Consider the following 27,910-nt stretch of genomic DNA (forward strand, 5'->3'; position numbering starts at 1 on the left):
TGACTACTTAAGGGAGCCAGGCCAGCCTGTGTGTGACAGTCCTGCCACCCACCGAGAACCCAGGATGGGGGCCTCGCCTGGGTCCCTGTTGTCCCTACTGCTGGGCTTGCTGCTCATATCCGCCCTAGGGGTTCTGGGCACCAACCCAGGCCTGGTTGCCAGGATCACTGACAAGGGCCTGGCCTATGGTAAGAAGCCATGCTGTTGGCATCAGCTACTTGGGGCACAGTGGGGACAGGGACGGCCACTCACCCCCATGGGGCAGCCTTCTGGGTCTGGCGGCTCTGGCTGGAATTCTGGCCTGGTCACCCCCAGCTGTGTGACTCAGGCACATTACACTTGTGTTAGCTGCGTTCCCACCAGCGGATGGGGACAAAGCTTCAGGCTCAGTAGTTGATGTGGAAGATGAATCCAGGAAAGGCTTCTGGGACAGGGTACATGAGCCAGAGCAGAGGAAAACCTTTACAGTTAGATTTATTGTACGTTATTCCCCAGCTTAAAAGAACAGATAAAAGTAAGGCTACCATTTTATTTATTTTTTGGTACCAGGGATTGAACCTTGGGCTTGCGAGCCACATGCCAGAACCACTGAGCTAAATCCCCGGCCCTAGGGTTATCATTTTAAAAGATGCTAAAACAAAGCCTTAGCACTGTCCTGTCCAAGGGATGAGGGAGCTGGGGTATCCACACACCCCAAACAAGTCCCATGGCTGGAGCCTCGATTGTGTTAGCTGTTAGATGGGGAGTAGGAGGGTCATTCCCTTGGCCAGGTAGGGTTATTAGGAACCCAGGGTGGTTAGGGACAAAAGGAACTCAGGGAACGCTTCTAGGAGAAGAAAAGGTGAACAAGAGGGTAGTAATTGGCCAGGAACCGGGCAGTGGCCCAGGCCAGGGCCCCAGCATGTGCATTTGCTAGACTGAAGGTAACAAGTGGGGAGAGGTGGAAGGGGAGGGCTTGGTCATCTGTGTACTCAGCCCCGCTGGGGACAGAACCCTGGGTCCTCATACCTCAGAACAGTGGGGCACACGAACTGCTGTTTGTATGGAAATCCTGAATCGGGAGGGTTTGTCTTTCGTTGCTTTCCACTGTGCAAGTGTACCATGATTAACCAGTCTTCTAAAGCTGGACATTGCTGTCCTTTGTATCTTTAATAATACAAGCCCTGCTGTGCTGTAGTGGGCACTTGTTGAGTGCTTGCTGCATGCCAAGCTCAAGCTACAAGCAGTTGCTATTCTCCTGGGTGCCGTTTTGCTTGGCAGTTGTGATGCCCTTTGACCCATCTGCTGCCCCAAAGAGGAAAGAATCATCCTTGCTTTTTGACAAGCAGAGAAAGTGAAGTCTGGAGACTGATTTAAAGTCACTCAGCTGGAAAGATGGCCTTAAAATCCTTCCAGTTCCTTCGAGGCAGGCCAGATGCCAGGGGGACAGAAAAGAAGACCGTGCACCCAAGGGCACAACACTCTTTCCCTGGAGAGGTGTTGGCAAAGGTGGCCGAGTCTTCCTTCATGTGTAAACTGGGCACAAAAGGAAAACCTCACGGAATGCAGGGGCAGCCCTGGTGGTTTCTCATGCCACCTGGCACCCAGAGAAGCTCAATAACTGGAACTGTAATTAGTGCTAATAAGGAAGTTGACCTCTCTCCCCAGAGCAGGTGGGAGCCATGGAAGGCATCAGAGGAGGGGAGGGAGGCAGGCAGACCAAACTGACCCCCAACTTTTCTGGTCCACAGGGGCTCAGGAGGGGCTGTTGGGTCTGCAGAGAGAGCTGCAGAAGATCAAGCTGCCTAACTTCAACGGGGACTTCAAGATAAAACATGTCGGCCATGGGAGCTATGAGTTCCACAGGTGGCACTCTGCCTTTTCTGGGGCCTGGGGTGACTGGGGAGATGGCATTTGAGCTGAGTCCTTAAGGGATCACTAGACAGAAGCAGCTCATGCTTTTTTAAAAAATGAATGAATTGTTTATTGAAGGCTGGACAGTGGAGGGAGGGCAATCAGACCCACAGCTTGTTACGCCCTTCCTCCTCACTGCTTGCTTCATTCATTTCTTCCTCTTTTACTCAGTTTGCCAGCAAACATCTAATTGAGCACCTGTTATGTGCCAGGCAAATGCAATGGAACTGGGCCTTACTTTCCCATGGATGGCACCCCTCACCTGCCCTTCCTGTCTCTCTGAGGCTGCCTCAGTCTCCTTTGAATCTAATACCTCTCCTCGGGTACTGAGGCTTCCAGAAGGAGCTGCAAAGGCAAAGGCTTGAGCCTGCGCCCTCCCATGCCAGCCAGGACCCAGGACTTCTGGTGTCTCACCTTGCCTGTATGGCTGTGAGCAACTGTGTCCCTTCCTCGGGGTCTGCTTCCCCTCTGTGGCAAGGAAATAAGGACAGCACTGACCCCTGGGTGAAGTCTGAGTGACATAAGAGGTGTGACATGCTCAGTGAGGTCCTGTGACCCATACCTGGCACGGGACAGGTGTGGATAAGGGGGGGACTTGGGGCTGCCTCTTCCTGCTGGTCCAGTCCTCCCTTGCAGGGGAAGGGTGCAAAGCCAGGAGTGAGGTCCAGGCCCTGGCCGGACTCCTCCCTCTGCATGTCTCTCCTCGAAGCCTGGACATCCGAAGCTGTGAGCTGCGCGGCTCTGTGCTGAAGCCACTGCCCAGCCATGGCCTGAGTCTCTCCATCTCGGACTCCTCCATCCACATGCAGGGCAGGTGGAAGGTGAAGCTGAACAGGTTCATGTAAGTTGGCTCTGCTCCCAGGCCCTCAGGTCCTCGCCTTGGCCCTCATCCATCCTTCTCGGGTCTCTCCTAGCTCATCACAAAGGCACATGATGGACAGAGGGGGCCCCAGCCCAGGTGGGCCAGGATCTGAGCCCTGGCTGGTGGAGGAGGCCCTGGGTCTCTGGTTCCACATCTCCCATGGGGACACACTTGCTTCCCTGGGGAGCAGTGTGGCTTCCCGCAGAAGCAGACCCCAAGCAAGAATCCCAGGGCAGGACCTTCATCTGGGAAGTGCCCTAGGGGCAGGAGCAGGGAGGCAGGAAGAAAAGGAGGGCAGCTTGGTGAGCAGCTGGAGCTTCGACCCCCAAGGAGATGCTGGGGGACAGAAGGGGACACCCCTCTGAGTCACCTTGGCTCAGCCCTGTGACACCTTCTTCCTCTGCTACCAGTCAGGGCAGCCTCAGGGCACTGCCCACCAGCACTGGGATAGTTCTTGGCCCTTGGGAACTCGGAAGGAGTATTACCTTGCTGGGACCCCTACATGGAACAGGCCTGGGGCAGGAACAGAAATGTACGATTCTCCCAGTTCTGGAGCTGGTGTTATAGGGCCAGGCAAGTTGGAACTATAGAGATGCGCCACACTCTGAATTAAATAGAGTCTTTATTATTGTCATAGCCAGCATTCCAGAGTGGCTCACACCAAAAAGACTAGAGGAAGGAAAGGCAGTTTGCAGGGTCCTTTTAAGGGCTCTTCTATTTGAGGAGGGCTCAGGGAGAGGGGGAGCACAAGTGGAACTTCACAGGAGCAGAACTTTGCTAAGCTAGTGGGGGTCGGGGAAGTTTCACACAGTTTAGTTAAAACAAAATATCACACACGTGCGAGTCTTCTGTTTACAAGGTAGTGGAGATAACATAGTTGCAGACTCACATAGGATGTGGTTGGTCTGTCATACATTAACTGAGGGGACTCCCAAGGGGGAAGGGGAAGGCGACCACCCAGAATTACTGGACTCTACACAAACGGAGTCAGGTTGCCTATCACACTGAAAATCCATGAGCAAGGTGTCCAAAGGCCTGGTTTCTTCTGAGGCCTCTCTGTGGCTTACAGACGGCAGCTGCTTGCTGTGTCCTCAAGGTCTCCTGAGCTCTTAATGCCCGTGTCTCTTCCTGTGTCCTAATATCCTCCTATGAGGACACCAGTCAGAGTGGATTAGGGCCCCACCCGATGAACTCTTCTAATTTCATCACCTCTAAATACAGTCAGATCGACGTTCTGGGGTTAAGGCTTTCAACACACGGATGTGGCGGGGGGGGACACAATTGAGCCCAGGACAGAAGGGCCAGCCGATCCAAGCTGGGTGACCACAGCATGTTTTTTGTGCTGTAGATCACATTGCCCAGCATCGTAGCCTCCTGCCACAGGTATTGAGAAGTACCCCGCACAAACTGCGCTCTGTTGTAAGCAGGAAACACCAGACTTGAAAGTGTATTATAAAACAGAACACAAATCTCATTGATTATCTGCTGAGATGATATTATTAAAATTAGTTTCACCTCTTTCTTTTTGTCTTTTTAAGTGGCTACTGGAAAGTTTTAAATGACCTATGTGGCTCACGTTCTGTAACTACTGCTGCTTTGGGAAACACTCAGGAGGATGTCACCTCTGTGCCCATTTATTCTATTGCCATGAAAGAATCACGCCCACACTCTTCTGCACTGGCTTTTGTCACTGAATCATTTTAATGATCTCTTTATATGAGCATATGAAGACCTGCCTCTTTTTTTCTTTTACTTTCTTAGGTGCATTTTTATTGAGATGCAATTCACCTGACATAATATTGGCAATTTTAAAATGTACAACTCGGCCCATTCACACTGTTGTGCAACTACCACCTATAACTAGTGCAAAAACATTTCATCACCCCAGGAAAAAACTTCATGCCCATTAGGCAGTTATTCCCATTTCCCTGCCCTCAGCCCCAAGGCGATTTCTAACCTGTGCTCTGTCTCCATGATCTACCTGCTCCAGATATTTCACTTGAGTCATGCAATATGTGACATGTTGTCTTCTTTCACTTAGCGTACTTCCAAGGTTCATCCGCATTACAGTGTGCATCAGAGCACTGTATGTAAACAAAGGCAGGCTTTGTTTCTTAGTTGGATGAGTTTGATCTTGTATGAATACATCATGTTCTGCCTTGCTGTTTTTTAAAGGCTGCATAGCAGAGATGTCCACAACCTGCCACTACTAGTAGACCTTTGGGTTGATTTTTCACTTTTTCAGATTAGCCATGATGCGTTAGTGAGCTGTCCCCACACATATATCTGGGCAAAAAGAGCCCAGATAAAGGCTTAGAAGTCAAATTGCCAGGCCAAAGAGACATGTGTTGCAATGAGAACAGATGCCACTGGTCTATGTTTCAGAAAAGCAGTACCAGTATGGTCTCCCAACCACAGCACCTGGAGTGTCTGTTTCCTGTATCTTCACCAACACTGAGGACTAAGACTTCAGAAGTTTGGTCAGTCTTGTAGGTGAAAACTGGCAGGATTGTTAGGCTATTTTCATATGCTTATATGCCATTGAACTTGCTGCCCATAGCTTTGTTTTTTTTTAAGTTTCTTTTGAATTTTATCTTTTCATTATTATTTGCTCTTTGTATAGAAAGAAAATTAGCTCTCTGGCTGTCTCATGGTACACTTTTTGTACTTTGCATACTGCATTTTTTGTTCCTGAAAATTTTAATTTTCTTTGCTTGCAAGTTTATCAGCCATTTCCTTTATGATTCATGAGGCCTGGATCTTGCTAGAAATGCCTCTGCCCAGCCCTGACTTTAAACACTCGCCCCAGGCTTCCTAGAGCTTTTGTTTGTTATTAAATCTTTTTTACTTGTCATTAAGTCTCAAGTTTTTGCTAGTCCCACTTATTTTGAGGTAAGCATTGAACTTTCTAATCTTCTCCAGGAAACCACAAGGCTCCTTTGACCTGCAGGTGGAGGACATCACCATTGCCATCAACCTCCTGTTGGGCAGCGAGCCCTCGGGGAGGCCCACAGTCACTGCCTCCAGCTGCAACAGCTACATCCGGAGAGTGGAGGTGGACCTGTCTGGGGGTTTAGGGTAAGCCACCGTGGGGACACTGCCACTGGACCACTGGGTCCATCCTGGGCCCATCCAGGCCTCAGCCTAGCTCTGCTAAGGGTAAGGATCCAGGCTGGATGCACGAGCCCTCCACAGGCACTTGGAGATCATTCCCTGTGGCCCTGCTGGAAGGGACACATGCAGATTCAAGCTAGGGTATGAGTATGTCATCCTATAGAAAATAAATAAGTAAACTAGGAATCTACCTTTGTTGGGCAAATAAAAGTTGGCTTTTAGAGAAACATAAAGAAAGGCTTTTGGCTGTAGGAGAGTTTGTAAAAAATATGTAAGTCCATGGTCAAGTTATTTCATTTCTTTGAGTCTCAGTTCCTTTTATTAGAAAATTCTAGATTACTGAGCACCTTCCCCCAAGTCCACTGAATTAATCAGTGTTTACCAAGTGACTGGGAAGCAGATGTATGAGCCAGAGTGGGTGGGTGTGCAGGACTCTGGGGACTGGAATGGGCCTGCCTCCCCGTGCTGTCCCCATGTCCAGTGGTAGACAGCCGACCATCTTCCTACCCAGGTGGCTGCTGAAACTCTTACGTGACCAGATTCAGTCCAGGTTCCGAAGAGTGTTGGAGAGCAAGGTAAGAAGGTTCAGATGGCCTGGCACCTGCTGGGTGAGGCAAGGCCTGGGGGAAGTCCTTACAGCCCTCCTGCCAAGGGGCCTTGGGGCCTGGTTTGGATGAACTTAGGCCACAGCCCCAGGAGGACAAATCAAACTTCAAGTCCATCCAACTAGAGATAAAACAGCTAGATATTTTGCCAATGGTAAAACAATGTTGAGGGCAAGACAGACTCCACCCACTTCCTTGCTAGGCCTCGCTAACCCTAACCCTAATCCTAACCCTAACCCTAACCCCACACTCACCTGCATTCCCAAAACATACAAGGAAGTCACCACCCAAGCACTGCAGAAGCCAGGCAGGTCACTTCCGCAAGTGTCAGATCCAGTGGGAGCAGAGCAAGCTGGTGAGCACTTGACCCCCATGGGGAGGCAGAAACTATATATAGCCATATATAGCTCTAATTGAAACAAAACTATCTCACGCTAACTTCCAATTTCTCCCAACATTCTTTCACCCCCAAATCCCATTTCTAGAATACTACAGAGCTGTGCTATAATCAGTCTATGTGGGAAGGGAAACAGTGAGGGAAGAAGAAAAGGGGAAACACACACACACACACACACACACACACACAGACACACACACCCCATCTGTCTTCCCCCAACCTCTAGTCTGGCTTTACTGGTCCCCTTGTGGTGGAAGCAGGATTAGCATGCAGACGCCACACACTAGCCCGCTGCATCCTTTACTGGTTCTGAGACCTAATAGAATTTGAGAAATATGCTAGCCTCCTACTTAGACACCCTATTGCCATATTGTTGTGTTGATTTACACTCCTATTTTGGTGATGGTGATAACAATGGTTAGTATTATATAACAACAGTAAAACATTACAATTCATCATCACAGTAGTACTGTAAGAATTATTTGCTCTGGTAGCTGGGTGTTATGGCGCACACCTATAGTCCCAGCACTCAGGAGGCTGAGGCAGGAGGATTGCCATGAGTTCGAGGCCAGCCTGAGCTACATAGTGAGACCTTGTCTCGAAAAAAAAAAAAGAAAGAAAGAAAATAAAAAAGAATTATTGCTTTGGTGAATTAATATAATTATGAAGAACATATCACTGCATAAACATTCTCATTTATAAAATAATGGCTGTTATTCTTCTAGTCTGTGCTTTGGCCAGGATCAGGGAGCTAAGCCCTTTGCAGTCACAGCCCTGCTGAACTTAGACTTCAACCTTTGAAGCAGGTGCCATGCTCCACATCTGACAGAGGAGGCTCTGAGGAGCAGGGTAACCTGCCCAGTCACCTGGCTGTGAGAGGCCAGCCAAGATTAAGCCCTTCTCAAGAGGATGCAGAGCCTTTTATGCCAAAGGCCTTGGAAGGGCCAGATATCTTGGGAGAGTCAGAGATCTTGCCTGTCCCTGGTTCTATTATTGGAATCTCCGGCCTATGCCAAAATGTTATTGGGTAGCTCCTTCTAAAAGTGGCTTGCAAATTAAATGTTACCAGGTTCTGGGTTGCTTTTATCTCCTTCTGGAGTAAGATTCGAGGTTCTTTTAGTCTCAAAGAAAGAATTGTATGAAATAAGCAAAAATCAGTGAAAAAGTAAAAGTGAAGAGTGAGGGAGAAACTGGCTCTGCAGAGCGAGCTTGGACTGAGTAATAGGATAAAGCAAGATAAAAGAACACCCTGGAGAAAGCAGGGCAGGCTTTCATGAGGAAAGCCATGATAGCGAGCTCCTCTTGCTGTGTGTTAGTTACTTTTCTCTCACTGCTGAGACAAAATACCCAATGCCCAGAGTTAGAGAGAAAGGTGTTTGTTTGGCTTACAGTTCACAGAGGTTTCAGTCCATAATCAGCCAACTCCAAGGCAGAGATGACAAACAGGCATTGCAGAGGAGAAACAACATGGCACGCACAAGGACACAAAGGTAACAACGGGGTTACCAGCATCTTTCTGTCCCTTTTATCTTATTCAGACTACCAGGATTAGGGCAGAGCCAAACTAATCGCTCACATGTAGTGGTTTAGTAATCACATGCCCTTAACCTCAGCATCACACATTCCAGATTCAACTACCTCTGAAAAAGAAAGCCCCACCTCATCTGCATGAGGCTTTGGGGAGCCATCTAAACACAAGCCATAACATGCTGTCTATGTCTTTTTATGGTGTCCAAATCTCGAGGAAACCTACACAGATTTCTATATGTGGGTCCTGAGATGGAGTGCTGGGATCCCACACCTCAGGCTGACGTCAGGTCTAGGCCATCCTATTGAAAACCTGCTCGAGTTCTTGAGAAAAATCCAGCTGCAGGGCTTTGGGAAGTGTTCTGGGCCTGTGTTCCAGGATCTTGTGATTAACAGGTTATGCCTACTTCCCCAGCTAGCTTTGCTACCCCCCTAATCTCCTATGGCAGTCCCTGTGGGTCTCCAGGGTCTCCTTCTCCTAGGCTCCCTCCCAAAAGCCTGGTACCGGACCTTGCTAATCCTCACTCGGGTGAGCTGTGGTTTCTGGCCCAGAGGCCTAAGCATATCTATTCTCTGGGGATAAATACTCGCTGTGGTTTTCCTCCTCCCACCAAGTCCCTGGGAAGCACTTGGCCTTGCCATTGTACCCTGTGAAAGAGGACCACAAAGCAGAGCTTCTGCAAAGGTCACAGTAGGGGACTGACCAGGACTTGACCTTATCCTTGTTCAACTCTGCACCCTAACAAACCCTCCCCCTGCCTCCCCAGGAGACCCTGCTGTGTATCTGGGACCAAGTCCCTGAACTCCTTCAGTCCCTGAAGGAGTTCAGGGACTTTGGGGTGGTCTGAAGGAAGAGCAAGAAGGGAATGGTTCTAGGTGAGCCTGAGAGGGGTTTCCTGGCAATCCTCCGAGAAGGCTCCCTTCCCAGCCCTTTCTTTGCTCTCTGTCAGCTCCTTGCTGCCAACCTCCTCTCCCAGAACATGGGGCAGCTGCAGAAGGAGGTAAAGATCCAGGCCCTCACCTGCCTGGTCCTGGCAGCACCCTTTCCACCTCCTGGTGCCTGACTAATGCCTACACACCCTTCAGATTGCCCTTGAAATGTTGCCTCTTCTGAGAAGACAGAGGCCATCCTGCCTAGGCCAGTGCCCCCAGCTCCATTGTGCACATGGAGTTGTTGCAATCAGCGATACCTGATTAATTGAAAAGATAAACTGAGGGCTCTCTCATATACACATGAACAAAGAAAATACTTAGATGCTAACCCAAGTGTTTTGAGATAAAGTAAATGCAAAATCATTTTCCATCTTTAGGGCCAGGATACAGAACTACTCTTCAGAAACAGCCCTTTGGCATTGCACTTGGCTTTCTTACCTATAGCACTGAGCTGCCACAAATTCCTTAGCCATGATGAGAATTTAATGCCACTTGCAAAGCCATCCCAGTGCAGAAGACTTCTAGAGTTTTATAATATTTTTCCCCTAAGCTTTCCTGTTGTCTTGTCCAAATTTAACCATGTTTTTCAGCATCTCACCTTTCTAAGGTATTTATCTTTGATTTTCTTAGAAACACCTCTTTTCTCAGTCATATTCATTGGTTTACATAATAAATAATCCAAGTGATCACAATAGCAAATAGAGCAAACTGGTTTGGAAACATATATTTCTTTCTGTCAAGAAGCATACAGCTCACCTGGTGGCAATAATTAGTGGGTAAGTAGCCTACAGATGTGACCATTCTGTCCTCCGTGGGCACCAGAGGGAAGGGGGCACATTGTGAATCCAGCTAACCTGTTCAGTGTCCACTATGAAGCATAAGAAGTCATGTGTGTGGGTATTTCTAGTTACTATTTAGTTCTGCTGTTGATCCGTGACTTCTGAGAGGCCAGAGCTTCCCAAAGAAAATGTCTTTGTTGGTGTGGTTTCCTGTGTTGTCTCCAGGCTGTGGTCCTTCACCTAGCTCAGTTGCCCAGTGTTGGCATAGACTTTGAAAGTCTATTGGAGTCCACACAGGGGCCTTTTTAAAAAGTCATTTCTGTTTCTTCTGGGATCAATGATCACTGAGATAACAAGTGAAATGTTCCTAAAGTGATCATCAGAGTGCCAGGAAGAAGCTGAGAAGCTCACTCAGCCTTTCTTTTCCCATTTTTTTCCCTAGATTTGTGAAATGGTCCAGAAATCAGTGACCTCTGACCTACAACCTTATCTCCAAACCCTGCCAGGTAAGGTGCCCACCCACCCAGGGACACTTTAGTTCCATTAATTTTTTTTTTTTTTTTGGTACTGGAGATTGAACTCGGGACCTTGTGCTTACGAAGCAGGCAGCAGAACCACTGAGCTAAATCTCTGACCCAGTTCCATTAATTTTTATGGCAGCGTATATATATATATATATACCTTGTAAAACATTAAGTGGGACAGATGTATAGAAAGTAACAATTTGAAAATCCATTTTTCTAGGCTGGGGATGTAGTTTAACGATAGAACAATTGCCTGGCATATATGAGGTTCTAGGTTCAATCTCCAGCACAATTATCTCTTTTCTCCCCAACTCTCCAGGAAGTAAGCTCTGTTTGAGGTGTATATTTTCTTTGCATGTACAAATATAAATCTACATAAGCACATGGCTATCCATTCTTTTTTTTTTTTTTGATACCGGGGATCAAACTTGGGTCCTTGCGCTTGCGCAGCAGGCAATGAAACCACTGAGCTAAATCCCCAGTCTATCCATTCTTATATGTACTATTTTTATTTATGAATATATCCATAATCATAAATATATATCTATTAGTACACACAGTACACATATTGTTTTGCCTGTGATTCTTTTTATTTATTTATTTATTTTTTATCTTTTTGTTTTGTTTTGTTTGGGGTTTTTTTTGAGATAGGGTCTCACTTTGTAGTTCAGGCTGGCCTTGAACTTACTATGTTGTCCAGGCTGGCCTCAAACTCACAGTGATCCTCCTGCCTCAGCCTCCTGAGTGCTGGGATTACAGGTGTGCACCACCATCCTAGACAGTTCTTTTTAAATTTATAGATCTTGGAGAGCCTTCTAGATCAGCACTCATAAAGTGAAGTCATTTTAGAAAACTTTTTATTGAAGTGCATTCATAGAAAAATGTACTCAAATAAGTACACGCATAAGTGCAGCTTAAAGAATTTTTGCGTACTGAGCCAGTGAATGGAACCAGCTCCCAGATCAAAGCAGAATATGATCGGCTTCCAGAACCTCTTTGGGTCCCCTTCAGTCACAACCTGGCCTCAAGGGCAACTTGTTCATCTTTAAAACTCGAGGCCAATCACATTGTTCATTCATTCTCCTTGCTGTGCTGTGCACCGAGCGGATGTCCCTCCACCCAGCATCACTCTACCGTGGAAGGCCGTTTGAGTTGTCTCCACTTTGCACCATTCTGAGTTGTGCCACTGTGAATGTTCCAGTACCAATGGTGCATGTCTTTGGATTTAGGCCTAGGAGTGAAACAGTAGGCACATGTGATGTGTTGTAGGTCCTGTCAAAGAGTTGTCTGGAATGGTGTTGGTCACAAATCCCATTGGTCTATAGCTGTGTAGTATTCCATCCTGTGGGTGTGTCCTCATTAAATAGCCCCAGCAAAGGGGAAATTCAGGTCTTGCATCCTTTGTTATTGCCCGCAGGGCTGCAGGAAGCAACTTGTATTTCCTCCTTTGCCTATATGTATGAATGGGTCTGCAGAGTGATGATTCACAAGTAGTGTCCTTGGATCCAGGGTGCACATATAGTCTGGAGGGATAGCACCTGTCTGAGACATTGTATGGTGGTCCCCAGGCCTCCATGCAGTATAAACAGCCCATTCATCTTAGGCCAAGCTGGCCCAGCTGGCCCAGTGTGTGAGGACCTGCACATTTGCCAGCCTATGGCATTGGAGAGCAGTATCCAGGCTCTGGGACTTGCCTGGCCATTCTGGTTATTTGGCTCAGCATGAAGCTCCAAGAGGGGCTGGAGGTGTGAAGCCCCAGGCTGCCAGACCTGGCTCCTCCTGGGTGTGTGTGTGTGTGTGTGTGTGTGTGTGTGTGTGTGTGAGAAAGCTGCTGAGGCCCCAGGCTGAGCCTAGCACCCCCACCACTGCTAATCTCCCAGTGGGACAGGAGAAGCAGTTTTCCTGGGCCTGGGCTGGGTGGGGGATCCTTAGACAGAAGCTGGGGGGCTCTGTGTGAGTCAGCCAGAGCTCTTGCTCTTTCTCCATCAGCTGGACACCATGTCTAGCCCCTGATCTTGCCCCTTTCCTGGTTCCCAGTCACAGCAAAGATCGATAGCTTCTTGGATGTTGACTACAGTTTAACGGAAGCCCCTCAGGCAACAGCCCAGATGCTGGATGTGCTGTTCAAGGTGAGGGCTCTGGAGCGTGGCCTGGGGGATCTGGTGCCAGGGCAGCATTGCCCCAGGATTAGTGCACTTCTGGGCCTTCTGTTCCAGAACTTGAAATCTGTCCTCATCTCCCCAGTGGTTCCCACTCTGTCAAAGGCAGGAGATATGGAGCAGTGGAAGGAGCATTCCCAGAAACTCTAGATGGGGCAGGTGTCTCACCACCTTCAGGTCTTAAAATTGCCTCTCCTCCTCCAGCTGTGTGCCCTGTAGGGAGGTCAGTTGCCGCTAGCCCTGGGGGATAGATGGGCTGGCCAGTGCATCCTGTGGGTTCATGAGCCAAAGCTTCTGGGGCTTTGCAGAGAGAGACACTCCGGCCCACAGAAACCTCTCGAGGGAGCATTGCAGGCCATGTCTCCACCTAGTGCACTCTACCAGCTGCTCCAGGGGCCACCCCAGCTCAGATGTCCAGCCCTGCAACAAACTTTGAAAAGTTCAACTGAATCCTATTTCTCTCTCTCCAGGGTGAAATTTTTTATCATAATCACCGCTCCCCAGTTGCTCTTCTTCCTCCAGTCTTGAGCCTTCCGGAAGATCACACCCAAATGGTCTATTTTGCTATCTCTGACTATGTCTTCAACACAGCCAGCCTGGTTTACTACCAGGCCGGGTACATGAACTTCTCCTTCACAGACGACATGGTGAGGATGGGCAAAGTAGGGCTCTCCAGCGACAGCTTAACTGATCCTCCATTGTTCCTTCTCACCCTTATTTACATCAGTAAAAATGTAACTTAAACTAAGAAAAAAATCAGCATCAAGAAAAGAGATAGATTAGGGCCAAGGATTTACCTCAGTGGTGCGGCCGCCTGCCTTGCAAGCTCAAGGTCCTGAATTCAATCCCCATTAACCAAAAAAAAAGAAAAAGAAAAAGAAACAAAGAAAGAAATAAGTTGGCACAACTTCTCTTTATTACTGCAAACAAGCTTAAAGCCAAAGTTCTTTTTTCCTGCATAACAACTATAGAAGACTTTGCAGTTTGCTTGTCTGTGTTTTACTTTTCTCTTAGTTTAGATCCATTTTTCTAAATTGTATTTCCTCTTATCTTGATTTGTGGAGGTTTATTAAAAGTATTTTAGTGAATGAAGCAAGATAATAGATGTATAAAATTTATAAAGAAAAGGAAATTAAGGCTAAGCGAAAAGGAAAGTGCAATTATGAAGACACTGGGCCCATAAATGGCTTTTTTTAATACCACAAAACTGTCTGGGAGCTTCCTTGTAGCCAAAGTGAAAGAATATGTGACTTAGTCCTTCATAGTGAAAGGAAGAGACAAAGTCTTCCTAACACTTGCCTCTAAAACTGTCTGCTATGGGGCTTTGTGCACGGGACATTTGCATCTTTAGTGTATGTCCAATTTCTTTAGTATTTCTGGGATTCAAAAGGCTGCTTCTTATAGTACTTCATAAAAATCGGGGTTTCATGAACAATGTCAGGATGACGGGGGACAACAGTGTGATCCACGTATTAACCAGAGGCCATGGATGGATGGGGGTTCTTTTTGTCCTGCAGATGATTTCTCTCTCTCTCTCTCTCTCTCTCTCTCTTGCTCGCTTGCTCTCTCTCTCTCACACACACACACACACACACTCTCACACTCACCTTTTATAGTGGGATTTTCACATAGAGAGATGGGACACCAAGATTTTTTTTTTTTAGGAAGCAACTTCATTTGTGTCCACACTGGCTCAGTGGGCTAATACCAGAAATGCTGAGCCCCAATCATGGAGAAGTGTTTCCCTTTATGTAATTTTTGTGCCTTTGTTTCCCTTAAATGATGACACACTAACATACTGTATGATTGGGTACAATCACAGATATTACCTGATTGAGTACAATCCACACTACAGAGCCATGCAAGAGCTATACATGCATACCTAGGAACTAACTGTGTCATGCTGTCCTTTTTCTGAGAAGGCCCTCACTGCATGCCTCTGGGAGGGCCCCTGCCGCACTTTTACCTGCTGTGTTGATGCACTCTCACACACCCACCTGCTGCACCGTGCCCGGCTTTGCCTGAAAGTGGGGACTATTATAATCCAATTAAGCAGAGGCTCGGGAGATGAAAATGGGCTTAACATCACACAGTGACACAGCCAGGAGCCTATACCAGTTCTCACTCAGAGACCCTCAAGTGGCGCACATGTCACCCCAACCAAGCCTCAGGAGACTTGTGTGCTCAGCCTGGGGTGAATCCAGGGCAGGCATCTCCCCAGCACCAAAGTGCCTGCTCTCAGTGAGAAATTACCATCCTCAACTAGGAATCCCCAGCCTGCCCCACTCTCTTCCAACTTCTGCTCCCTAAAAGGTCTTTGTGTCTCTGTTGCAGATTCCGTCCGACTCTCCCTTCCGACTGACCACCGGTTCCTTTCGAGCCTTCGCCCCCCGGGTAAGGTGCCCTCAACTCTCCATGGGCACAGACTGAGCCCTGCAGACTTCCAAACTTTCTCCAATGCCTCTATGTGCCTCTCTGCTTGACTGAGAGGCTGAAGGCCAGGAGGGAGGTCAGGGAGCCGCAGGCCTCAGGTTCCCATCAAAGCCCAAGCAGCAGAGACCTGAGCGCCATGTCTTATGGAGCCATCCAGGTTGTCCAGGGTTTTAAAAATGTTTTGGTGCTAAGAATCCTAAAGAATGTTCAATAAAGAACACCCCAGTTAATAACATCTAACAGTCATAGGAGGCTTACTAGGGACTAGGCATGTTGAAGGTGCTTTAAAAAAATATTTTTTGAATGGAAAAGAAATTCTCATAGCTCAATATTCAAATAATTTTAAAAGCTTATAGAATGGGAAGTCTCCTAACCACTTCAGTTCCCTGACACCCAGTTTCCATCTGGAGTCTCCCAGTAGTATCAGATTGTGTGCATCCTTCTTTGACAGTCTAGATAGAAATAGAAATAGACATAGTATATAGCAAATGTGCTACACCTTTCCCCATTTTTTACACTAATGGAGGCATATTATATACCATTTTGCATATCTCCCCCCCCCCATACCTGGGGACCCTTCCATATAGACAAATAAAGAACTTACTCCTTTCCCATGGGATCCAACCTGCCTGGAGCGAGTTTACCATGGCTGTCTAGCCAGTCCTCCGTGGAGGGACATGTAGTTGTTTCCCAGCCTTTTACTACATCCATTTTACACTAAACAGCCTGGTAGTTCCAACATTGCTGGGCTAAACTCTTCATGCACACTCCCTCACTTAATCCCACAGAAATTGGCTAGTCCTCTCCCCAAACCCCCACATGCAGCTCAGGCAGGAGTAGTGTTTAAAATGCATTGCTGAAGGTTTGGTGATGGCTGAAGGGAATTAGAACGGTGGGAAAGATTTAAACTTCAGTGGCTAGTCACGTCTTTCCATATGGCGCCACCTACAGGCCTTTTCTCTCCCTAGCGCCTGCCATACTGTCCCAGCCAGCTTCTTAGGAGTGTCCCTTGACCACATCCTGCCTCCAATATCCCTTTCACCCCAGCAAAAGAAGCTCCTCCTCCCTCTTCCTACCCTCATCATAATCACCTGTGAAGAAGCAGTTCTCAGTAGAGTACTTAGCCTCCTCAACCTTCCAAACTTCTCTCATCTAGAGTAGTGTGTAGATTTCACAGTTACACAACCACCCAAAAGAAGCAGCCTTGTCCCAAATTAAATTCTGTGCCCACAAAAAATTGAACACTTTTGAAGTAGGGATCTGATTGTGTGCTATTTTGAAAACACTGCCAGTGGTGTTAGCACACACTGTCACCCAAGTGTGATGAGGGCATGGAGACACGATGGAGCCCAGCATTGCCTGTAGAAGGGTTGTGAGGGGAAAACAGCTTGACCTTTTTGGTGAATGGTTTGGCAATACCTGCCAAAAGTCAGGTGTGGTGGTGCATGCCTGTAATCCCAGCACTCAGGAGCTGAGGTAGGAGCCAGCCAGGGCTACATAGTTGTCACGCCTGGCAGGAAAGGCTTTTGCAGAGCACCATGCCCCAGTCCTCAGTTCCAGGAAGTCTGAGTAGGGCTACATCACCCTTGGGTCCAGAAAACATCTGCACTGCCTCCCGGTCAGAGGAGCACAGGCCACACTATCTGTGCCCCCCGGATTCTTCAAGACAGCCATTCCTCAAACAATGCCTGGCAACCACTTCCCCTTTTGAGTCTTGCTCTCCCTCCACTCTATGCTGAATACCCTTTCAGATTCAGCCTACTCTCAACAGAGTGAATAAACACCCTCAAACACCCTCATTTGCTTACACAAAGCCTGCCGCAAGGTCTCCGCACGGTCTCCCTCCGCTCTGTGTCTCTAACACAATAATGAGCTCAAGGACAGCCTGAACTACATAGGGAGATCCTATTTCAAAAACAAAACAAAATTGGGGCAGGGATTTAGCTCAGTGGTGCCGTGCCTGCCTTGCAAGTGCAAGGTCCTGAGTTTGATCCTTGGTACTGAAACAAAACAAAACAAAAACCTGCCAAAGGATTCCTTAAAGCTCTGCCCTTTGACCCAGAAACTCCACCCCTAGAAATGCTCTCCAGAAAATAATAGCCAAGGACACTCAGGGTAGTGGTCAAAGTAGTGGGCAAACCTAATGGAGACAACTTCATGCCCTGTAGGGCTGGATCAGTTGAAGGACTATGTACAATAGAATGCCAGGCAACCATGAACCACATGGTGGTGACTCTGTCTACACAGATGGATGTCGAGTGTGCTGTTAAGAAAAAAAGGGACAGAGCATTTTGTGGGGAATAAAATCAACCAACAAGTCTTCCCAGCTTTATGTGACTTCTTCAAGATGCTGCAGACTTACTTATTTTCTTGTCTTAACATAATCTCTTACTTTGGTCCCTAGATAGCCAGGCTGTACCCCAACATGAACTTGGAGCTCCAGGGAGGAGTGGTCTCTGCCCCACTCCTGCAACTGAGTCCTGGGAATCTGTCTGTGACGTCCCAGATAGAGATTGAGGGCTTTGTACTCCTTCCCAGCTCTGTCAGAAAGCCTATCTTCCGACTTGATGTGGTAAGGTTCAGGGCCTTTGCAAAGGCTATTCCTTTCCCTGTGTACTTTTCTCCCCACTCACTAACTCACTAATTCCTTTGGATCGCAACTGACATATTACTTCCCCAAAGAGGCCCTTCTTAATTGTCCTTATCCCCAATTTATCTTACTTTTGACATTTTGTTGTTGTTGTTGCAGCTCCCCATTATTTTTCTTCATAGGGGTTATTACCAAGGTATTTAATATGTAGCTATATGCAGATTTATTTATTTAATGTATGTGTCTCCCTCTGAATCAGGGCTATTGTGGGGAGGAGGATATATGGGTCTTTGTTGTGTTCTCTCTGCTCTGTATCTATAGCTGACCCCTAAAGACTACATTTCCCAGGCTCCCTTGCACTCTGATTTCCAGCTGCGTCCACCTTAGGGGAGCAAAGTCAGGAGAATGGAGGTTGGGAGGAAGTCAAGAGCCCAGAGTATTTTTCCTCTTGCTTTTTCTTGGGCTAGAGACTGCAAGGACTTTGTATCCTCCAAGGTAGCTCTCACTATCCTAACCCCACTCTCTGTTCCTATAGTCTGGGGTGGGGTTTCACCAAATTTTTTTTCTCACATTTCTGTCACTTGTATAACCAATTTCTTGGATGAAATTATCTCCACATTCAGTAATGAGTGGTTTTTTTCTTTCTTGATGGACTCCATCTAATAGAAAAAGGATTCTAAGCAGGACCTCAGGGTCCCTGCTTAGTGGATAAAGAAATTTGGTTTTTTGTTTTACGCTTGAAACTCAGCAAGTCAAATCTCTGAAAGATGGCCGTTCTTCTCAGAGGATATATTTAAATTTGATAGTGGTGTTATTGTTATAAAAATTGTTTTTATTGTTCATGTATTTTTAAATAAAATATATTTTATTATTATTTTGACTAAAGCTGAATCTTGGCCCTGAGATAGCTACTAATGACTTTTTTAGAGTTCTCTGAGGATGGGTACTCTATGTCTTTTCTTGGTAGTCTGTTCAAAGTTTAACTGCTATCAGAGTCAGCAATTTCAAATAAAAATATTCAAGTCCAAGTTTAGACATTTATTGAGTACCTACAATGAGCCCTCTGGGAGTCTACAGTCTACTGGGTGAATTTTCTGCTTCAACTCACTGAGTCATTTGTTGAGAGCAGACAGCTCCTCCCTGTCCTGACAATCTCCGTCATTTATACCTTTCCTACCACCGGCTTTTCCAGGTCACTAACGTATCTGCCACGCTGAACCTCAACACCAGCAGGATCACTGGGATCTTGGACCCTGGAAAGTAAGTCAGCTTCCTGCCCACAATGGAGTGCCTGCTGGGCCCTATCAGGACACCATAGCTGCTTTTCTGAAGCTGGGGTTGAGGAGAAGGTTTGATGCGATCCTGTCAATGTTAGGACCCGCTATCTGGGAATGTCACTTCAATTGACCCAATCCTATTGCCCCATTGGACTGCCCCCCTGAACAAGTTTCAAATTTCTAAATAATTTATTAGTACTACTTTTCCTTGATCTATGAATTTTGAACATCAATATTAACTACCTGAAATGATGAAGATTGAGCTCTTTCATACCCCTTGCCTCTCCTTTGTCAGTCTTCCCAATGTAGCTGTGTTATTTAATCATCTTTTTAACCTCAGCCCTACCCCTCCTTCTCATACCAGGGCCTTCTCCTTCCTAGGGAGCCCCTCTTTGCTCACCCTTTCCAGGGGTATAATGCTCACAGCTTTGAATCTTCTCTGGTTCTTTATAGGTTACATGTGGAACTGAAAGAATCCAAAGTAGGGGTATTCAATGTAAGTTTTGCTTGTTTTTATTTATGATGTGATTAAGATACTAATTAATTTAGAGTATTTCCTAAGCAATGGCTCTGGCAATAATAGGAAATAGAAAAAGAAAGAAAAGAGCAGATCTCATCTCTGCCCCAAGGAAGTATAGAACTGCTCAAGGACACAGGGAATAGGGCCTAGAATAGTTATATCCCAACATAAATTAATATATGAGTAACTTGTCTATTACCCATAATTCTTTTAACTGCAAGAAAAGACAGCCAACGCAATTGCCTTAAGCACAGAGGAAGAATTCATAGAGTCATATAACTAAAAAACCACAGAAAAAAGCTAAGGTTAAAAATTTCAAGCATAGCTAGATCCAGGTGCTCAAATTAGTATACCCAGAATCTCTCTCCATTTCACCTTCATGTGTTTTGGCTTCATCCTTCATCCTCGGGAAGGCTCTGTGGCAAACCCCAGAGTTTCTTGCAGTTTCGCTTTTTGAAGAAAAAAGTGCAAAACGAAAAAATTCCCTGTGCTAGCTCTCACTCTCGGTTGGGTACCTGTTTGTTTGTTTGTTTATTGCAGTACTGGGAACTGAATTGATCCCAGGGCCTTGATCCTGAGCTGCATCCCCAGCCCTTTTTTCCTTTTGAGACAGGGTCATTCAAATTTCCCAGGCTGGGCTTGAACTTGCAGTTCCTCTGCCTCAGATCCCCAGAGTGCTGGCATTACAGGCATGTGCCACCACACCCTGCTAGGTGCCCATTCTTAAGTCACAAACTGTGACGGGAAGTTGAATAAGACCACTAACCAACCATGCATCTCATTTACACTTGTGGAGCCAGGATTTGGAGTCAGCTACTCAAAACACAGGCTCTAAGGTTGGAAAGGAGGGTTCCAGGGGAGAGAGGCTCTGTGTTATTTTGAGTGAAGGAAACAGTGCTCAGATACTTTGCCCTTCTTTTTTTTTTGTACTGGGGATCAAACTCACAACCTTGCACTTTTGAGACAGGCGCCATGCTGCTGAGCTAAATCCCTGGCCCTGAGGGTCTGTGTAACTGAAACAAGAGGCAAAACCATGGAGTGATTCCCACAAGGAGGGAAAAGTGGTGAAGTTCATGGCTCCCTATGAAAGGAGGAAAAAAATGGGAAGATCAGGGTGACCCGTGAAGACCTTTCTGGCAAGGGGGAAGGTGGGGTGATGGGAGCTGCTCCGCCCAGGAAAAGATAATGGATTTTGGTGGTCATTGTCTTCCCCTTCACCATTCATAATGATGTCCTCCTCTGAGTGCTTCCTCACACCTTCAGTGTGGAGGGACATCACCCACAGGTCCCCAAGAATAACACCTTGCAGTGAGGTGAATAATGACACCCTAATATCATATCTGGGCATGTCATGTAAAAATGTCCTGTCAAATGAAACAATCACAGCTAGATTTACAAAGTTATCCATAGGAAATGGGAAAAACAGCAGCTGTCAACTCAGAAAATATCAGATTCAAATCCTGACCCTGGTATCCAGCTTCTAAGTCACTTTTATTCTGTGGGCCTCAGTTTCCTTTGTGTAAGGAGGACATTAATATGAACTCCATAGCCAGGTGTGGTGGCACCCACCTATAGTCTCAGCTACTAGGCAGGCTGAGACAGGAAGATTGAAAGTTCAAGGCTAGCCAGGGGCTATATAGCAAGACCCTGCCTCAAAACAAAAATTTTGAAAAGGGCTGGAGATGTAGCTCAGTGCTAGTGTGCTTGCCCAGCACACACAAAATCCTGGGTTCAATTTCCAGAACAGAAAGAAAGAAAGAATGAAGAAAGAAAGAGAGAGAGAGAGAGAGAGAGAGAGAGAGAGAGAGAGAGAGAGAGAGAAGAAAGAAAGAGAGAGAGAGAAAGAAAGAAAGAAAGAAAGAAAGAAAGAAAGAAAGAAAGAAAGAAAAAGAAAAGAAAGAAAGAAAGAGAAAAGAAAGAAAGAAAGAAAACACTCTGAGTCCTTTGCCTGGCATATAGTGGGCTTTAAAAGTTGTGTTTCACAGTTTTTGTAGAGATGCTCATTTTGTTCATTTAACTTTTTAAAAATTACACAGGTAATCAGAAAAACATCTCACTGTTTAAAAAAATTAAATGCTAAAGATAAGGCTAAAGGCTACGTTTAACCTTGATGTTCTTCCTAAAGGAAAACAATTGGGCATGTAGACTTTCCAAAACATTCTATTCATTTGCATACATATTAATGTGCACCTTAAATTACTTTTAATTTATAAATAATAGCAAGATATCGGTATCTATCTGCAATCTGCTCTTTTCAAGACTTTGCTAAGCCAGCGGGGACAGAACCACTCTCCCCAGGTGGTTGTGCGGCTGTGCCACCAGGTGGGCAAGGTGGTCTGCATGGTCACAGTGTACCTCTCTTGTTCTCCACCAGGTGGAGCTGCTGGCAGGCTTCCTCAATTACTTCATGCTCAACACTCTCTACCCGGAGATCAATGGTAAGAATCACCGTGGATTTTGCAAGTCAAAAGTGGATGCTGCTGTATGGGAAAAAGAGAGTTTGACTTAGAGTCGGGAACCAGGTCTCTTTTGATGGCTCTGTGGCCTTGGGCACACAGCTCTGAGCTCCAGTGGCCTCTCCATGAGATGAGATCCTAAAGTTGACATCTTGGTCCTCTGGGGCTCTAGTGGGTCAGGAAGCTGAGATAGTGTTTGGGGCACAGTGACCTCCTCATAAGGGAAAAGAGAGAATCGTACAAGTGCCCCTCACACCCTGAAGCTCAGGGGAAAGACTGAGGACGGGGTTACTACTGAGAGCACAGGGAAGCCACCGTGAATTCACATTTCCCAGTCAACTGCCTGACTACTTAGGCACAAAATAAGCATGAAGCCCCAAACCCTGTTTCCAGGATGTGCTGCTTTATTTTGCTTCAACAAAAAACAATGTGGGGCAGAGGGCAGAGAACAGAACCCACTTGTTCCTCACCATGTGTGTCCTGCACCATGTCTGCTATTTCCTCTGTAGGGCACCATGGCTCATGGCTTAGACTCCCTTGCCAGCCTTCCTAGGCTCAAATCCCAGTTCTGCCACATTCTAGCTGTGTGATCCAGGACAAGTTACTTGACCACTATGTGCTTCAGTTTCCTAATCCAAAAAATGTAATAATAATCATAGTCTTTAGTGGGAATATGCTGTGTATAGAGTTTGTAAAGACCAAAATTCTTTGGTAAAAATTTGTCTATAATTGTTTATTAACACATCTCTCTCAATGTTGTCTACCTGCAGAGAAACTGGCCCAAGGCTTCCCCCTCCCTCTGCTAAAGCATATTCAGCTCTATGACCTTGTTCTTCAGATCCACAAGGTCAGTGGGTTTGGGGAGCTTGGAGCATTTGAGGGTTGGGAGTAGGTTAGTCTGCCAGGTTTGGAGGCTGTAACTCAATGGGTAGGACCTAGGACAGCTGCAGCTGTGGCGGCTGGACATGGCAGCCTGCTCCAGGAGTTGCAATACCTACCAAGCCATCACGTCCTGTGGAAGTGGCACCTCTACTGGGACAGGAGGAATTTGGTGAAGTGCTGGATCCCCACCACAGGGGACCTGTGGAGACCACAAGACCAGCTCATTTTCAGAATAGGTCCTAACTTGCCAACAGGTTAGGTTCTGAAAGCGATTGTTAAGTTTTTGTTTTTGTTTTTGTTTTTGGTACTGAGGATTGGACTCGGGACCTTGTGCTTGCCAGGCAGGCGGCGGCACCACTGAGCTAAATCCCCAGCCTGACATTGTTAAGTTTTAATAATTATATCTTAATTATGTACTGGAAACCTCTGCAGTAGGTTCCAGTCTCCTGCTCAGTGTATGATGCAAGGCTGGAGGAAAAAAACCTAAAAGACAAAACTGAAAGAGACGGATAAACTGGGGAGCTAGGACAGCCAGTGCTGCTTAATTAGCAAAGGCATTGGTCAATCTGAGCCATTCATTTTTATTAGTAATCAAATTGGGGTAAAGCAAGCTATGTGCAAGGGCAGGACTAAATGTGAAGATGCACATTCATGCAGTTTCTATGGAAACTAATGCAAGCAAGGCTTGCAAAAGAAAAAAACAAAGCACCCTCAAATTAGGAACATAATAGATAAAATATATGGTCATAATTAGAATATTGTCCTTCTAGTAAGAAGGTTTTAACTGGAATGTGGGAATGGAATTTGGGTGCGAGCTACTCTGACCTCAGCTACTCTGTTATCTCAGATTGAGCCCCATAGCATCATAGGCCATTTCTCTGGTCTTGGCTATGGCTGATAGCAGGAAGGTCATGCTAACCTGCACGTCACTGTGGTGCTCATGAGGTACTTCCGTGAGTCACGAAACATCAGTCAGATTCACTTCTTAAAATAAACCAAATGTAGGATTTAACTCCTACAGCCTGCACTGTTTACAGCATGCTTTGGGCATAATCAATATTGTGGTCCCTAGCAATTATGAAGTGGAAGAGCTATATTATGTGTTTATCACCCCTCATTTTAAACAGGTACTATGACCCCTACACACTTTTGAAAATTAAGTACAATTTGCATTTTGAGGTCCTTCTTTCCAGTCTTTTTTCTCCCTAAGCTTTTCTTAATTTTTTTGTTTTGTTTTGGTTTGGTTTTTGAACACTTCCATTGCTTGTGCTGTTTCCCCTACACAAACACACACACACACACACACACACGTAAGCATCATCCTTGGTTTGTTCACTTGTGTGACCTAGTTTCCACTTCCCAACAATAAATAGCTGTGGACCACAACTGACTTAAGTATTTTGACACCAAGAAATGTGCCTGATTCTTCACTATCCTAACCACCTTCTGACCAAGTGCTCTGTGGTCCATCTGTGCCCCCACTTTCAGCTTAGCTTTCCTGAGCAGCATCTTCCAGGTGAGATGACTGGGCCACAGAGGTGTGAGCATCACAGCACATGCTGCACTGTGCCTGGCCAATACCCAGGAAATCATAGCTGTTAAAAGGAATACATGTCTGTATTGGGGACCCTGGCCTTGAGCCGGCAATATGAAGCAAGGCAAAAGAAAGACACTGAAATAAGACTTAAACAGAAAATGGGGATCTGGGAAGTGTGAGCTGAGTTGGCAGCAAAAGGTACCAGGCACAAGACCTCCAGAATTTATTGAACACACAAGCATGAAAAGAAATAGGGCAAGGTGTATGCGAAATATCTGGCGACAGTGTGTGAGGCATCTGACAACAGCAGTTAATGCAAGCAAAGCTCATAAAAAGAGGGACAAGACATTCCTGCAGAAGGAACAAAGGCAGACCAAGACTGGGTCTTAATTAACCAGTAACCCCTATTATGTTTGAAAAACAAGTGTTTGATGCTCTGTGGGGCCTCAGGATACTTAAGAGTCAGCTACTGTTGAGTGCTTACAAGTGGAGTCAGACAAAGCATTATTCAAAGCAAAGATTGAGTGACAATTCACACAGTTGGCTCAGTTTTCTCCTTTGTAAAATGGAGTGAAGCCCAAACTTTCCTGGGTTTTGGTGAAGGCAAGAGGCCAATAATGAAAGCTTGTAGCTCAACGTTTGGCATGTAGGAAGCAATTAGATTTATTACATATTGTCACATTCATTAGAATTTTAAGGTCAACTCCATCCATCTGTCTGATCACCAAAGGCAAGGGTTGGATCAGTTGCTGTAGAAAGAACTGGACTTTTCCAGAGTTCCAAGTTCCTGCCCCTCTGCGTGATGGAAGCTTAAGTGTGGGAGAGTAAACCCAGTAGCTCACAATTTTGTGTTCTTCACCAAGGAGAAAAAAACTCAGGTGACACAAAGAACATTTATGAGGCCTGCTAGAAAGCCTCAGCTTGGGCAGTGACAGATTGCCGTCTCGGAGAAGGTAGCTGGCATGAGCTGTGCTTTAGGGAGACCTTGGGAATGGGCACAATGGCGATTTATGCACTGACCTGGTTTCTGGCAGAGCTTGCATTTACCAGGACACAGCCTCCCTTTCCATCCCAGGAGCATCTTTCTGAAGTAGAATCCTGAATTGTCTTGTTTTTCCTAGGACTTCCTGTTCTTGGGTGCCAACATCCAGTACATGAGAGTTTGAGGGAAAGAAGAAAGAGGGGTCTTAGAGGCCACAGCTGATCTGTACATTCCAGATGTACTGCTCATCTCTGGACATTCTCGAAGGACAGCTCTGGGGGCAAGATCTGCCTGGCTTCTGCTCCACACTCCTCTTTACCAGGTGCACCCAGCTCTCTCAGACCCCAGACCTTACACTTTACACTCTACTTCAGCATGGACCACCTCCCCCAGCTGACCTGTAGTTTTTATTCACTATCTGATCTCCATGTCTAGCCAAGTGCTAGCACTTAGTAGGTCCTCAATAAATATTTGTGGAATGACTTGGTGAAGGAATCACTGGTGTGCTAGCTGAACCTCCTTAGAGCTCCCCTTCTTTGGGCTTTGAGGGTCTTTGGCTGGTCCGATCCAACTGTGGTCTTCAGGGCTGGACCTTGATCACACTTCTCTTCTGTTGTCAGCCACTGCTATGGGAACTCTGCACACTACTCAGCTTTAACCCCGGGTGCCGATGTCCATAGTCCTGTCTCAGATCAGAGGCCTGCTTTGACATCTGCTCACTTCATCACATTTTACTTGCTGCAGACTTAGGAGCCAAATGCAAAACAGTCTCCTGCTCTTTCCTCATGAAAGCATTGAAGCTGGTGTCAGTTATTTGGAAATGGATCCAAGAAGGATTTTGGTCTGACCCAAATAAAAAGCTTATCCAACTGTTGCTTTTGAGCCCCATGGCTAGAAAGAAAGGCTATGATTTCTAATTACTGAACAATGAACATTTGATCAGACTTAATAAAGAGTCATTTTCAAGTTATGTAGTTAGGCCCCTGAGAGGATGAGAGTGAGTCGAAAACATGAACACCCGAGACTAGGCCTTTATTAGGGAATGGGGTGCCTGGCTGTCTCGAACAATGGTGAGAGCAGTGGCCAGGGGCTGGCTAAGTGACCTCTTACATGGGCAAGGGGCATAACGGGGGAGGGACATAGTGGAGGTAGATGTTTGGCTGCAGCCAGGGTAAGGTTTAAAAACATTGGCAAGTTTGAACTTCTCGGTGGGAAGGACTATAAGCGGGAGAGCTTTGAGGAGGGAAAGTTAGGTTGTTTCCCTGGGTGATTTATTATCTGCCAGGAAGAGGCATTTAGGAGGTAGAGCTGCCAGAGGCATTTTTTCTAGCAGAGAACTCTATCAGCCCCCAGGGGCTGGGAGTCAGAAGGCTCTGTTGATTATTTTTTTTATTGCGTTAATGAGCAGATGGATAAAGCTGCTGCTAGCAGATCATTCACAGGGTATAGACCCATTAACCCTGTGTGTGGTGGAGATGGGGTCCAAGATGAGACTATGTTGTCACCCAGTTGGTGGCAGGGTAAGCTGTGAGCTCACTGTCTCTCTCCTCTTCTATTCACTTGTCCACCACCATCCTCCATCCTTTTGGTAGAGGGGGAAGGGCTCAGGCTCCCTCCAGTACTAGCCATGTGGCCTTAGGCAGGCCACTTCCCCCTCAAGAACCTTGTCTATCAAAGAAGGATGATGGTGATTGTAGCCACATCCTAGGGCTGTTGTAGTGATTCTGTCAGGTAGTACAGGTCAATGGCTTTATTTAGCTATAGTGAGGACTCAGGGTTAATTGGAAGGGAGTGCTTACTCCGGAAGAGGAGAAGCAGAGGCAGTATAGACCCCACTCCAGTCCTTGCTGTTAAGAGCACTGCCTCAGGTATGGTGACAAGAGCCAGACTTGATTCCACCTTATCTGCTTTGGGCCGCTGGTCAAGCATCTCTAAGCCTCAGAGAATGTAGCTGGGAATAGCTCATTCCCAGGCAGGGTGATGAGAGACCTAAAAGGTTCATGCCAAGATTCTGTGTGTGTGCAGGGAATAAACCAGGTCCTAGTGAATGGCTGATACAATGATCACCAGTTTTATTTTGGGCTCCCCAAAAGCAGACCTTGAGACAAAGACAAGAGTTGGAGTAGTCTATTTGGAAGACCCCAGGAAGTCCAATGGGTGTGGGCAGTGAACTAGAGAAGAGAAGACAGCATGGACCTGGTGAGGAGCAAGTCAGTCACCACCATAGTGACCAGAGCCTCACCCCTGGGAAACTCCCAGCACCATGCAGAGTGTGCGTCAGCCAGTTCTACCCATGACTCTAAACATAACCACCTTGTTGCAGCATCAACTTAACAGATTCATCACATCCTGCTGGAATAGATCAGGACAGCACTGCTGGCCCTCGAATGCCCTAGTAAGCCAACACCCTAAAGTCCAGGTAGGCACCTAAGCATCCTGG

General features: G+C 46.5%; 1 protein-coding gene across 1 annotated transcript; it reads left to right on the forward strand.

Moving 5' to 3' along the window:
• Positions 1 to 25,952, forward strand: Lbp (lipopolysaccharide binding protein). Its single transcript, XM_004867782.3, has 15 exons — positions 1 to 188; positions 1,731 to 1,845; positions 2,603 to 2,734; positions 5,678 to 5,833; positions 6,381 to 6,444; positions 10,553 to 10,616; positions 12,672 to 12,763; positions 13,264 to 13,440; positions 15,128 to 15,187; positions 17,631 to 17,798; positions 19,009 to 19,076; positions 19,547 to 19,589; positions 21,988 to 22,051; positions 22,840 to 22,916; positions 25,610 to 25,952. Exons 1-15 carry the CDS (start codon positions 65 to 67, stop codon positions 25,652 to 25,654), a joined length of 1,449 nt encoding a protein of 482 aa, XP_004867839.1. The 5' UTR covers positions 1 to 64; the 3' UTR covers positions 25,655 to 25,952.
• Positions 25,953 to 27,910: the final 1,958 nt, after the last annotated feature.

Source organism: Heterocephalus glaber, unplaced genomic scaffold (assembly GCF_053883595.1).
Source record: "Heterocephalus glaber isolate CG9 unplaced genomic scaffold, H.glaber_assembly_v1.0 deba00001532, whole genome shotgun sequence".
NCBI lineage: Eukaryota > Metazoa > Chordata > Mammalia > Rodentia > Bathyergidae > Heterocephalus > Heterocephalus glaber.

Excerpts from the sequence above, each read along its gene's own strand:
- Lbp (XM_004867782.3), top strand. The coding sequence starts at position 65 with ATGGGGGCCTCGCCTGGGTCCCTGTTGTCCCTACTGCTGGGCTTGCTG. Across the intron at positions 17,799-19,008 it reads CTATCTTCCGACTTGATGTG|GTCACTAACGTATCTGCCAC; the intron begins GTAAGGTTCAGG and ends CGGCTTTTCCAG. Across the intron at positions 22,917-25,609 it reads TTGTTCTTCAGATCCACAAG|GACTTCCTGTTCTTGGGTGC; the intron begins GTCAGTGGGTTT and ends TGTTTTTCCTAG.